Genomic DNA, 14,383 nt, shown 5'->3' on the forward strand with positions numbered 1-14,383 from the left:
CCCAATGTGCCGGTGAGAGATGTGTTGGCTCGGTTAGACCTTGATTACATGTCCCAAATATATGTTTTCCTTAAATCTATCGATGTTCGTGTGTGATTATCCTTATATCCTTATACCCTCCATTTCTTCCTTTGTGAGTAATTGGTCCGCTTGCTATAAACAGAAGAATGAAATGTAAATTCACAACTGATGTACGAATAGATTTAAAAATTGAGTGTGTGTGATTATCAACATTGTAATAATTTCCTTATACCCCATCCTTTTCCTGAGAAAATGTCACCCTTTTAATCTCGAGTCCACCACGAGTAATCGGTTTCCCACATTACTAACCATAGATTTAAGAAAATTGTTCATATATATAGTTTTAAAAATATATTTAAGATTTCGGCTCCTTTAAACTTATGTAACTGAGCCTGTAAAAATAAACGAATTTATAAAAAAAAAAAAAAAAGTTCTCGAAGAAGGTCATTCTCTAACAAACGAGAAGGGAATGTCCAAGCCGCTCTTCTTTCGAGTCATATGGTGAACTGGAAGATATATAGTACGAAGTGATTGCCTATCACCGTGGTTACGGCTACAACAATTGGCGACGAGTGAAAAAAAATTTGAAGAATCTCGAAGTCTCTCAAGCATCTCGAAACTTTGAAGCCATCTGAAGAAAATGTCTGATGCGGATCTGAAGAACGAGATTCTGCCGCTCACCAATCTCATCGCGAATCCGGCTGGCAGCGGCAGTAAGAAAATCATCGAATCCCTGGCCAACGGCATTCACGATTTCCAGTACGATCCGGACGCAGGAGTATTCTTCGACGGCTGGTATGCGACATACGAGGACGTTTTCACGAAGGACGGTGAAGCCCTGAATGACGCCGCCCGAGTGAGATTGCTTCTACGCAAATTAAGCACCCAGTTACAATCGCCACGGGATGCGGACATCCGGGCCAGATTGATTTCGAAGCTGGAAACCGACGAAAACGCAGCAGAAGATGCAGGAAAAGTAACTCTAGAGAACCTTGTGGAAGAATGTCATCGCGTGGCCAATCTCAAGCAGGACACACTGATGGTGGAGAGCAAAGAAGCACGCAACGTCAACATTGTTACTCGCAAACAGAAGAATCCTGCTACGAAGAAGCACCAAAACGTTCCTAAAACGCCCTGTTGGGAATGCGGAGATCAGCACTATGTCCGTGAGTGTCCGTTCGCTTTCCACGCCTGCTCAAAATGCAAGCAACATGGACACAAGGAAGGCTATTGTTCCAGTAGCAAGCCTGGCCCATCGAAGCAATCAAAGCCCAAAGAGAACAAGACGAGGAGCATTTTTACGGTTTACAACATTGGAGGCAAGCGGAAGTTCGTTCCGGTTGAGTTCAACGGTGTAACAGTCAATCTTCAACATGACTCGGCGTCCGACATCACCATTATTTCGAACGAAACATGGATCAACATTGGACAATCACCCACTCAACCGACGATGGAGTCTGTAATCACTGCTTCTGGAGGTAATCTAAATCTTCTTTCTTAGTTCCAGACCGAGATTGCCATCGGTGACGTCACCAAAACTGGTCGCATCTTCATCTCGGACAACGATGAACTCAACGTTCTGGGCATCGAGACTATGGATCTGTTTGATCTGTGGTCAGTGCCAATTAGCAGCCTGGTCAACGTCAACGCCATCCAGCAGACACAAGAACAATTCATCAATGAATTCAAGCATCAGTTTCCGGAAGTTTTCCAAAGCTCGCTGGGTAAGTGCACGAGAGCACAAGTGAAGCTATACCTGAAGCCTCTATCACCGTGGTTACGGCTACAACACTCTTCCTCTTCACTTCACACTTTATCTTTTTTTCAATTTCCAATGTAAATAGTTCCTTTCTTCTTTGGTTGTTTACCGAGCTTTTTTTACCGAGCTTTCTGTTCTTCGTATGTGTAGGGGAAACATTTTTTTCCGCTCAGTAGGTAACCCCGTTCATTGCTGGGAAATGAATCGCAGTGGGCGTTTTTACCCAGAACTCAAACCGTTTGTGAGTGGGACAATGTTATCCTGCAACCGGCGGTTAGGAATGAATGTATTTTAAATATATGAAAGCCGCAAAAAAAATATAAAAAGACTTCACTGATAGCATTTAAAATAAGGTAGGGAGATGTTCTTTTTCGTTCTTGAGTTATGATTTTTCAAAGTTAACTGATGGCTCCAAACATCATTTTTCACCTTTTTACCCAAAATTACTTTTTTTTAAAATCATAACTTTTGAACTGAACCGATTCAGATGAACGATATATCAAATTGATGGCATGAAGCTGGTGTTCCTCGAAATTTTTCCTCGAAATCATATCTGTGGAAAAAATGGATCCTTGTTGTAGAGGTGTAGTCTAGTAGCGTATCAAGTATATTGAGTATGAGTATTGAGTATTGAGTATGAAAAAACTCAAGAAAATATGTTTTCATCAAATTCATTCAGTTTAATAGTAATTTATTTTCGCATAATAGTAATAATAGTAATTTAATTCATCCTCCTCAAAACAAAATTATCGATTTTCGATATGTAAGACCGTGTACGCGAGGGGCTCCCCCTCCCTAATAGAAATAAGGATTTGAATCTGTGCACTGAAACGTACTAATGCGGGCGCTACACGATTTGTCCAACGTTTCACTCGAATGTTGGACTCAAACATTTGACTCGATGAATCGTCAAATGTTGTGACGAAAATGCTGCTACACGGTGAATGTGAATGTTCGGTTCAAAGCAATCAGCCCAAACAATCGGCGAGTATTTGGATCGAATGTTTATTGTTTTTATTTACCATCAAAAACGTTAGGAAACGTATTCAAATTGCTGCCGTAGCAATTGTACTGATATCGGGCTGTAAATTAAAAATGCTTCAAATTAACATTATTAGAATGCAATATTTCGCCGAATATTTTGAACTTTGAGAATCAATTTCACAGTTCCTTCACCTAAAACTTGTGAACAAACCAATCTGTCAAAGATAGATTCGGACGAATCGTGTAGCGGTGTATCGAATGTCATCGATTGTCGAATCAACGAATGACAAAAATTCTTTTGACTCGTGTCACTCGTGTTGGAAGGTAATCCACAACGAACGGATTACCTTCCAACGCGAATATTCGACACTCGACATTGGAGGTTCGTAGCTCGTCAGTCGACTACACGATGCGTCGAATCATCGAGCGTCCAGGGTGTTCGAGGGTGTTCGTAACATCGTGTAGCGCTGGCTTAAGTGTAGGGGATGTGCGTGTAAGACGGGCGGTGGGGGTAGGACGGACAAATTTCTGTTAATACGAACCTCTTCTACATGTTATTCTACAATATTTAAACCACCCTATGCAATGAATACCCGCCCATCCGCGAACCAACGAAAACGGCCTAAGACTTATCGACTTCGCTGACTCCAAAAACATGGCCAAACGTAACACTTTCTTCCAGCACAGTCTCCTATACCGTTATACCTGGAGATCACCTTAACAAACAGAAAAAAAACACAAATAGACCACGTTTTGATATCGACGGTCGGCACTTCTCGGATATCGTCGACGTAAGAACCTATCGTGGCACTAGCATCGATTCAGAACACTATCTGGTGATGGTCAAACTGCGTTCTAAACTGTCAGTAGTCAAAAGCATAAGACACCAGCGCTCACCACGGTACCACCTACATCAGGGACCGTCATCGTGTATGAACAACAAGGACAACGGAACGAATGGTTTGACGAGGAGTGCCGAGCGCTTTTGAACGAGAAGAATGCAGCACGCGCAGCCATTCTGCAACGAGCGACTCGACAAAACTGTGCGACTTACCTCGACGAGAGTCCGTAAAAGAGTGGGTGAATGGTTGGTGGGGAGATGCTCGGGTCGTGTGTGTGAATTGAGGCGTTACTCGTTTAACGGCTTTAAGTGCGATTCACATACAACATACACGTCACGTTCACGTCCCGTCACGTCACGATACGTCAATGATTCTACCATGCAATTCTCATGAAAACATTCACATACACCAGCAACGTAACGACCCGTCAGCATACGTTCAACGAAAACGACCGGCAGGGTTTGTAGAAAAGAATAATGTGCGATTCACATAGCACGTTACGGAGAAGAACGTCTACGTTCCGTCAACGTCTCCACCAATTCACACATGCAGTCAATGCTTCCACCAGCACCGTCATGTCAAATGCCAAACGAATGATTTATTTAATTTTATTCATGGTGTCGCCACCTACAACAATTTTAAATTGCAATGCCCTATTTCAAATCAGCATGCCTAGAATCAGTTCTAAATTTTGAAAAATTCAATTAGAATCATTGAATTCAATTATTTAAATGCTTAAATCCCGTAGTCCGACCTTTATGCAACAATAATAATAAAAAGAATAATTCTTTCAACTAGTCGCGAATGATTTTCACTCCGAAATTTGGAGCTAAGAGATATGTTGGCATAAAAAGTACAGTAAGTTACTTATAAAGCGATATGCTGAGGCACCACTCAGTGTCGCATTGGAGTCGGTTTTGACCAGTAATTGGACATTTGCGACTGGTGGCGACTTTCAATGTGGGGCCATAATTTGGGCCCCGAACTCAATGTTTACAAAAATGTCCAACTAGAGGTAAAAATGTCTAATTAAACGTGTTGCATCACAGATCTGTTCTATTAGCTTAATGTCGATGTAGATGTAAATTACAGTACAACCAAATCAAAACAAAAGCCGAGACACAAAGCTCAGACAAAAACCAAACGAGCCGTCCGTCTCCGTCAATTATTCTTTTCTACAAACCCTGCCGGTCGTTTTCGTTGAACGTATGCTGACGGGTCGTTACGTTGCTGGTGTATGTGAATGTTTTCATTAGAATTGCATGGTAGAATCATTGACGTATCGTGACGTGACGGGACGTGAACGTGACGTGTATGTTGTATGTGAATCGCACTTAATTGACGGAGACGGACGGCTCGTTTGGTTTTTGTCTGGGCTTTGTGTCTCGGCTTTTGTTTTGATTTGGTTATACAGTAATTTACATCTACATCGACATTAAGCTAATTGAACAGATCTGTGATGCAACACGTTTAATTAGACATTTTTACCTCTAGTTGGACATTTTTGTAAACATTGAGTTCGGGGCCCAAATTATGGCCCCACATTGAAAGTCGCCACCAGTCGCAAATGTCCAAATACTGGTCAAAACCGACTCCAATGCGACACTGAGTGGTGCCTCAGCATATCGCTTTATAAGTAACTTACTGTACTTTTTATGCCAACATATCTCTTAGCTCCAAATTTCGGAGTGAAAATCATTCGCGACTAGTTGAAAGAATTATTCTATTTATTATTATTATTGCATAAGGGTCGGACTACGGGGTTTAAGCATTTAAATAATTGAATTCAATGATTCTCATTGAATTTTTCAAAATTTAGAACTAATTCTAGGCATGCTGTTTTGAAAGAGGGCATTGCAATTTAAAATTGTTGTAGGTGGCGACACCATGAATAAAATTAAATAAATCATTCGTTTGGCATTTGACGTGACGGTGCTGGTGGAAGCATTGACTGCATGTGTGAATTGGTGGAGACGTTGACGGAACGTAGACGTTCTTCTCCGTAACGTGCTATGTGAATCGCACATTATACTACTCCGCTTGCAACGGTGGATGATGGTACTAGCAAGGTTAAGCTCCATTCACAATAGCGTTTTATATGCCACACAAAAACGTGGAACGATACAGACTAAAGTGAAGGCAAGAAACACATCTCTTTCGGGGAAAAAGCGCCGCCTGAAAAAGAGAGAGTGCGAGGAGATGGAACTGCTTTATCGTTCTCGAGAGTCGCGGAAATTCTACAAGAAACAAAACGCCTCGCACGAAGGCTTTGTACCGCGGGCTGAAATGTGCAGGAGGCATCTTGACGAACGAACGCGAGGTGATCGAAAGTTGTAGGTAGAACTACGATGAACTCTCGAAAAGCGCGCAGACAGAAGACCAAGACAGAAGGACTACACCGGTGCAGTTATCAACAACGACGACGTACCAGATGAAGGAGGCAATTAATAAGCTAAAGGACCACAAAGCAGCTGGATGGCCTCGCAACGGAGTTCTTCAATAGAGGCCCGGGAAACCTGTGTAGTGTATGCACCGATAGGAAAGAGTGGAAATAGATAGGATAGAGTAGAGTATATGCACCGAGTCAGGATCCTGAACATAGAACAGCTACCGGAGGAGTGGAAGGACGAGGTTATCTGTCCTATCTATAAAAAAGTGACAAGCTGGAGTGTGGGAACTATTGTGAAATTATGATACAGAATGGTGTCTCAGATCCTCTTTCGCTAGTAAGTTTGTGTGAAGATATCAGGCCGGATTCATGCCCGGTTGCTCTACAACGGATCAGATTTTTATACTGCGGTAGATCCTCCAAAAGTGCCCCGAGTTTCAAGTTTCAAGTAGACTGATTCAGGCAATGATTAACGGTGTGCGAATCTCAGTCGATCTGTCGGAATCTCTTGTCTGCTCTTCAATGTGGCGCTGGAAGATGTTATGCAGAGAGCGGACTTCGATTTTCAACAAGTCTAGTCAGTTTATCTGCTTCGCCATTTCTGTCAAGCGTGCCAAGTGAACCACGCGTATCATGGTATAGCTCTGTGTCGTTGCAGTTTTACCAAATGGTAAAAAAATTTGTCGTCCCTTAACCCTCCTGTACTCGCGTGCAAAACCATAACACGTATACTCGCGCACGGTGTCATAGACCGAAAATTGAACTTCTCTGTAATGTTGCCATTGTGTATTTTTCATGTTTTATTGGCATTTATTTGAAGAAGAGGGTATTATTGAATGAAAAAACTCCAAAAATATGTTTTCTTCGTCTTTATTATGATTTAATAGTCATCTAATTCAGCCTCCTCAAAAGTAATTTTTGATATTCCAACACAAATATCGAAATTCGAATTTTTCACTGTTATTAATTAAAAGTAAGCAACTGAATATAATTCATGGGAGTATAAAGAGCTATAATTACCAGATGATAAAGGTTCTGGGATATAAAGTTTGCATATTTTTAATATTCTATGTCTCTGTATTCTTGGTAAACTAGGCATAAAACCTTTTTTTTTCAGATGGGGCATAAAAAGATGATATAAAAGGATTGCTAGTAACTTCCTTTTTTTTCTTGTTTTCTTGTCGATATTGTTTATTATAAAAAAAAATATCCCCGAAACTGTAATTGTTAAAAATTACCATAACCCATCGATTAGTTTATAGTTTACTGTTTACAATTCTTCCACAAGTGAAATTCCTTCACAAGTGTGTATATGTATGACCATTATATTTAGCGAATAACTATACGAAAGTCAAACATTTATATTTTGCTTTTGAACGTATGAATCTAACGACGAGTATATCGACGAATAGTTAATATATGGATCCGTTCAATCCTGTTGTGATCGCAGTAGACATTGCCTAAACTGTAACCAACGAAATGTACTTCTGTTATATATAACGTAGCAACGTAGTTTGTTGATTTGAATAAAATTTTCATTAGTCTTCTAACACCCAACCTGAACGGTCTAGTTTTACATTTTTATCCGCAAAAGGTTATGGGCCAGGACAGGTAATAGCCGGAAGAAAGAAGATTTTTTTAAAGTAATTAGTCAACCCAAGATGAGCCACGGAGGAGACGGCAATGGAAACGGTGCTGGAGTTCCTGCTGCTGGAGTACAAGCTGCTGGGAGCGGACGAATCAGCGGAGTTTCGTTACCGTTTATCGAGAGGCTCAAGGGACGAGAAAATTACACCACGTGGGCGTTCGCTATGAAGATGACGCTCATCCGCGAGGGATCATGGAACGCTGTGTCGCCGCCGGAAGGACAGCAAGTCGACGCGGAAACGAGTTTACGAGCGATGGCCACGATCTGTTTGAGTCTGGAGACGACCAACTACAGTCTGGTCCAGGACGCGAAGGACGCCAAGGAAGCTTGGGAGAAGCTGCGGAATGCTTTCCAGGACAATGGTCTGACACGGAAAATCGGGTTGCTGAGAAAGCTAACGTCGATTCGGTTGGACGAATGCGGCAGCGTGGAGTCGTACGTCGATGAATTGATGTCCACGGCACACAAACTTGCGGGAATCGGATTCAAGGTCGACGACTCATGGCTGGCTGCGTTGTTGCTGATGGGGCTTCCGGACCATTACGAACCCATGATAATGGGGCTCGAGGCATCCGGCACTGCGTTGACGTCGGACGCGGTGAAAGCAAAAATTTTGCAAGATGTGAAGCTGCAGAACGGACCCAAAATCGCCGGTGGGGACGGAGCGTTGTATTAAAGTTCAAGACGGCGTGGAAGCAAAAATGGTGCGGCCAAGAAGGACGACACGTGCCACAATTGCAAGAAGCGTGGGCATTTTGCAACGAAGTGTCCACAGAAGCAAAATACATCGAAAACGTCTGGCAAAGCTTTGTGCAGCGTTTTTGCGATGAGCGATGTAAGCCAGAAGGAGTGGTACTTTGATTCCGGGGCCACGTGTCACATGTCTCGGAATGAAACTGGATTTGTGAAGCAACAGCCAATGGCGCATCCAGTGGGAACGGCGAACAACGGTAGCATGATGTCTGTCGCGAAGGGTCTGGTCAAGCTGGAGCTCAATGAAGGACCCATCGAAGTGAAGTTCGATTAGCAAGATTTGCCAGAAGGGAATGACGGTGGTCTTCGATGCCGAAAGGTGTGAAGTTCGCGAGAGCAATGGCAACGTGATCGCATCTGGTACACAGGTAGGCGGCTTGTATATGCTGAACCAGAAGCACGAGGAAGCCTTGCTGGTACCGAGTAACGGAATTTGGCACAGACGTCTGGGACACCTCAATCGTCGAAGTCTACGAAAGCTTGCGACGATGGCAGACGGCATCGACTTGGCAAATGACGTCATCCCAGAGTGCATCGCTTGTATCGAGGGTAAGCATGCACGTAATCCATTTCCTTCCAGTGAGTCGCGAGCCGAAAGGCTACTGGATTTAGTCCACTCGGACCTGGTTGGACCCATCGAAGTTCCTTCTCTCGGTGGCAGTCGTTACGTGATGACGTTTATCGACGATGCGAGCCGGAAGGTTTTCCTCTATTTCCTGGAACAGAAGAAAGAAGCATTTGGAGCTTATGAAAGTTTCAAGGCCATGAGTGAGCGCCAAACCGGAAGGAAACTCAAGGTTCTGAGAACGGATAACGGGACCGAATACGTAAATGCATCCTTCAGAAGCAGCATGGTGAAAGATGGAGTGTGCCACGAGAAAACTTGTCCGTACACCCCTGAGCAAAACGGTGTAGCGGAAAGAATGAACCGGACACTCATCGAGAAGGCCAGAAGCATGCTGAGTGATTCGCGCCTGCCGAAGGAATTTTGGGCCGAGGCGGTTTCGACAGCAGCGTACCTCGTTAATAGAAGCCCGACGAGGTCCATCGAAACAACACCAGAAGAAGCTTGGACCGGTAAGAAACCCGATTTGCGACACTTGAGGGTTTTCGGATCGCTTGCGCTTGTCCACGTTCCGAAGGAAAGAAGGAAGAAGTTCGACGTGAAATCCCAAAAAGCAGTTTTCGTGGGATATGCTGACGGTACCAAGGGGTATCGATTGTACGATCCGGTCAAGCGTGACATCCGGATCAGCCGCGACGTCGTCATTGTTCAAGAGGGAGAACCGCAACAATTGGTCGAGATAAGAGAGAATCAGCAGCAGATACAGTTCACGGAGCTGTATTCAATCGACGAGTTCAACGTCCGTGTGGAACCGGATGTCGACGATGATGATTTCGATGATGAAGTTGAAGAAACTGCAACATCCGACAGCGATTCAAGTGATCCCGAGTTCCTTGACGCCGATAATGAACCTGCGCTCCCGTCGCAACTTGGTAGACCAGCTGTTGAGCAGCAAGGGTTTAGGCGCAGCGACCGGGAGCGCCGAATTCCAGGCAAGTATTCCGATTACGTTACCTATAGTTCGTTTTCTGGCGAAGTTGTTTCCCCCCAGCCCACACCGGTGTGCTCCAAGACATCGATCGATGACCCTCAAACCTACGAAGAGGCGCTGAATGGACCGGATCGCGAGAAGTGGATCGCGGCCATGCGTGAGGAAATCGCCGCTCTGGAGAAGAACGAAACGTGGGAGCTAACCAGCCTTCCAAGCGATAGGAAGGCAATCCGAAACAAATGGGTCTTCAAGACGAAGCGGGGACCAACTGGTGACATCGAACGATACAAGGCACGGCTGGTTGTTAAAGGGTGCTCACAGCGGCCAGGCATCGATTACGACGAGGTGTATTCCCCCGTAGTACGGTATTCCACCATTCGTTATCTGCTGGCGCTGGCGGTGAAGCATGACCTCGATGTGGAGCAGATGGATGCGGTCACTGCGTTCCTTCAAGGCAAGCTATCGGACGAGGTCATCTACATGGATGCGCCGAAGGGATTTGCTGGCACCTCGAAGCAAGTCTGTCGGTTACGGAAGGCACTCTATGGGCTGAAACAGTCAAGCCGTCTGTGGAACAACCAGCTGGATCACGCACTGAAGGAGTTCGGACTGAACCAATCAAAGGTTGATCCGTGCCTGTATTTCAGGATCAGCGGTGAGAAAATGATTTTCGTCACTATTTACGTGGACGATTTCATGATCTTTACCAATGATGCCAAGCTGAAGCAAATGTTGAAATCGTTCCTTCACAACCGCTTCAGAATGAAGGATCTTGGTGAAGCTTCTTTCTGCCTGGGACTGAGGATCACGCGTGACAGAAAGAACGGCAAACTGTGGGTAGATCAGGAGCACTACATCGACAGTATTTTGCAACGGGTCAACATGGTGAATTGTAACCCAGTTTCGACACCAGCAGAGGCGAGCGTCAAACTGGACAAGTCCATGTCTCCGGCGACACAGGAGAAGATGCGCGAAATGAAAGAGATTCCTTACCAGGAGGCAGTGGGGTGTCTCACCTATCTGGCGCAGGCAACGCGGCCGGACATCAGTTTCGCAGTAAACCAAGTCGGCCAATTCAATGCGAATCCCGGACGTAGCCACTGGAACGCTGTTAAGCGTATCATGAGGTACTTGCAAGGCACGCGTTCGAACCGTCTAACGTATTCGAAGCAGAATAGCACAGGCTTGGTTGGCTTCACAGATGCCGATTGGGGAGGAGAACCGGACTCCAGAAAATCCACCACCGGATACGTCTTCACGTTCATGGGAGGAGCTGTGTCGTGGAACGTCAAACGTCAACCAACAGTCGCATTGTCCTCGTGCGAAGCGGAATATATCGCGCTTTCCCGCACAGTCCAGGAAGCACTTTGGTGGCACCAGTTCCAGTTGCAGATTTTCGGCATGCATCAAATTCCCATCCGATGTGACAACCAATCAGCCATCTGTATTGCTCAGAACCAAGGGTACAATCCACGAACAAAGCATCTAGACATCAGGTATCATTTCGTCCGAGATGTCCTGGATCAAGGAGTAGTGGAGCTGGGATATGTGAACACGAAGCAGCAGCCCGCTGATGGGTTCACAAAGGCCCTGGCAATCCGGAAGCTGGAAGAAAATAAAAGGTTAATTGGATTCGTTGCTTAAGGAGGAGTGTTGTGATCGCAGTAGACATTGCCTAAACTGTAACCAACGAAATGTACTTCTGTTATATATAACGTAGCAACGTAGTTTGTTGATTTGAATAAAATTTTCATTAGTCTTCTAACACCCAACCTGAACGGTCTAGTTTTACATTTTTATCCGCAAAAAATCCAGTTACAAAAGGGACTGAAATCAAATAAGAATAGTCCGGTAATGATATTATGCATTATATTCTAAGAATATTCCACGCCACTAACATTAATTTATACATTTCATTCAACAATATTCTAGAATATGAAAAAAGGCACTTGTCCAAAAAAGTTACTCCTATACTGGCGTCGGTGTGTCAGACCGAAAGTGTTGAAAAAGTGGCACACGTCCCCTTTGTACCAACACATGCGATACGCTAATCGATGACGAACGACGAATAACGAAGCTAGAGAGAATCGCAAAGTCGTAGTGTTGATATTTTCTGAGAAATGAACGAATCATTGATTTCTCGGTCTGACAGACCAATGCGCGAGTATAGGAGTGTTAAACACAATGGTAGCGTAACTCTACTCTAAGGGTGGGTTTAGACTAGTTATATATTCATGTGAAGAAATATGATGAGATTTATAGAAATCGCATCAACCGTTTACATTAGTGTGAACTTATATAATGAATATAATATAATATTTGAATATATAGTAGAACTGCATCCAACTTTAGTGATTTCTCAACAGTGAGAAATTCACAAGCGTTTACATATGCTGAATTTATTCAAGTTATATATACCTCGAATAAGTGTATCATATTTATTCTCACCCGTTTACATCTATTTTCACGTGAATAAATTCATCTATAGCTATATATCTCCCTAATGTAAACCCGCCATAATACATATTCGCTCTCAGTGTGTATGAATTATATGAGTTGAAACAATGCAATTCGGAATTTATTTATGTTGTTTTACATCGATATTTTATGATACAAGTATTATCACCATTATATAATGTATACAGTGAAAATCGAATATTCGCGACTCCGTAACCATAGCCTTTAAAAAATGTCGTCATGATCGTAGCACACTAACTCTCGGTTATTCTTGTGTTTACCCTTCTGCGAACGGTTTGTAGCTACAAAAAAAGATATTATAAACAATCAAATTCCGCACCACCACTATCTGAAACATACCAAGCGCTGACCAAGCAGAAGAGGATCCAGCGTCGTTAATGGGATTTATCTGCGGCTGCCGTCTTGCTAATTGAACTTGCAATTGAATACCAGCAACATTTTTTGTGTGAAGCTATGTGAAGGAAAGTGTAAGAATAATTTCAAAAACTCAAAATCGTCAACAGTACATACTTCACTGATTGCACGATCTGCTGATTCAGTTTTAGAAAATGTGATGAAACCTCGACCCTTCTCGATTTCCATCGAAATGTTCAAAATCTCGCCAAACTCATTGAAATGTTTCTTAAGAAACTCCTCTGTTACTTTATTTCCAGAAACGTAAACGGTGTTTCCAGAACGAGGCTTATCCCTCGGAGAGTCTCCAGCTTTGCCAATCTGTTCCTCTCGATCGCGTTCGTTTGCAAATTGTTGATACAAATTCGGTACTCGACTCTGCTCTTTATCAGTTGGTGGCTCTGGACTTGGGACGGGATTTGTTGAAATAGGTATTGGAGCTGGGGTTGGAGTTGGAGTCTCAACGGATGAAAAAGATTGGTATTGCGCTCCTGGGCTGGATTCTTGTTGAGATCGCTTTTTCTCTTGACCTTTCGAAAAAATTATTGTTATAAAATGATTTTTTTTATAACTAGTTCAATACCTTTCGGGCGCTTGAAACACCCCTCCTGCTTAATTTGAGGTTTTTGGATGGCCTGTATAGCGCCGCTCTTCAACAATTTGCGAGCGACCTCGCGTGCATCACGAGCATCAGCCGGTCGTTTCGGTATAAGATTTTTCTCGGGTTCCTGTTTCGGCGCTTTTAGCGCCTGCAAGGCTTTTTTCTGCAAACAACACAATTTTAGTTATCGTTAACGATCAAATTCCATTTTCAGTGTCACCTTTTTCTTCAGTTTTGCGTATTTTGCTTGAAGCATAAGCTCTTCTTCTGTTAAATTAGAAGGGAAATGTATGTAAACCATTGTGCTCGAAAACAGAGAATTATATTTGTTTACACAACTGTTGATCTTTTTTCCTTGTTTCCCGAAATCGCTGTCATTCATGACATTAGACTCAAAACATTAAGGCTGAGTAGCAATAATATTCATGCCCAGTGATTTTGTTGGGCAGTGGATTGTATCTTTTCGAGCTCTATTCAGACCAAGGCGCTTGCATAAATGTATAACAGGTGAAGCAACATCATCACTTCAATAAGAAGGGGATTACGGTTTGTGGAGCGGGGGTTGTTTGTTTTGTTACTGCTAGGATACGCTATTTTTGCATTTTCACATGCGAGAGTAGTGGATGAACTGGATGAGAATGAAATTCTACAAAATCATCCCTTCTTTTTCAGATACATTCGCGAAAGCCGAACATAGTAGGCATCGTTCCAATAAGTTCACAGCAGTTTGTAGAGAGCCGCCGGCAGCGTTCTGATGCTGTTTGTAAACAATACCGACAGCTATTCCAATATGGCTGAAAGTGTATTTCACATGATTGTTTCACCTGGTACAGTAAACATTCACTAACTGGGCGAAAATGGAAGACCAGTTATCGACATTCGCGTTTTAACTGGTCCGGCATGTTAAACGTCAAAAAAAAACGAGGGGCACTTCATTGAATTGTTTGATTCGTGTCGAT

General features: G+C 43.4%; 1 protein-coding gene across 1 annotated transcript; it reads right to left on the reverse strand.

The window, feature by feature from the left end:
* Positions 1-12,369: 12,369 nt before the first annotated feature.
* On the reverse strand, positions 12,370-13,800 carry LOC129769163 (negative elongation factor E). Its single transcript, XM_055771252.1, has 5 exons — positions 13,645-13,800; positions 13,407-13,587; positions 12,941-13,353; positions 12,770-12,881; positions 12,370-12,711 (listed from the first exon to the last, which is right to left on the reverse strand). The coding sequence occupies exons 1-5, from the start codon at positions 13,723-13,725 to the stop codon at positions 12,635-12,637; spliced, it is 864 nt and encodes a 287-aa protein (XP_055627227.1). The 5' UTR covers positions 13,726-13,800; the 3' UTR covers positions 12,370-12,634.
* Between the last annotated feature and the right edge of the window lie 583 nt (positions 13,801-14,383).

The sequence above is a fragment of the Toxorhynchites rutilus genome, chromosome 2 (assembly GCF_029784135.1).
Source record: "Toxorhynchites rutilus septentrionalis strain SRP chromosome 2, ASM2978413v1, whole genome shotgun sequence".
Taxonomy (NCBI): Eukaryota; Metazoa; Arthropoda; class Insecta; order Diptera; family Culicidae; genus Toxorhynchites; species Toxorhynchites rutilus.

What these genes read in the sequence shown, in the direction of transcription:
- LOC129769163 (XM_055771252.1), bottom strand. Translation starts at nt 13,725, where the DNA reads ATGGTTTACATACATTTCCCTTCTAATTTAACAGAAGAAGAGCTTATG. An exon ending in ACGCAAAACTGAAGAAAAAG is followed by an intron (nt 13,588 to 13,644) that starts GTGACACTGAAA and finishes TGTTGTTTGCAG; the next exon opens with AAAAAAGCCTTGCAGGCGCT. An exon ending in CAGATCGTGCAATCAGTGAA is followed by an intron (nt 12,882 to 12,940) that starts GTATGTACTGTT and finishes TCCTTCACATAG; the next exon opens with CTTCACACAAAAAATGTTGC.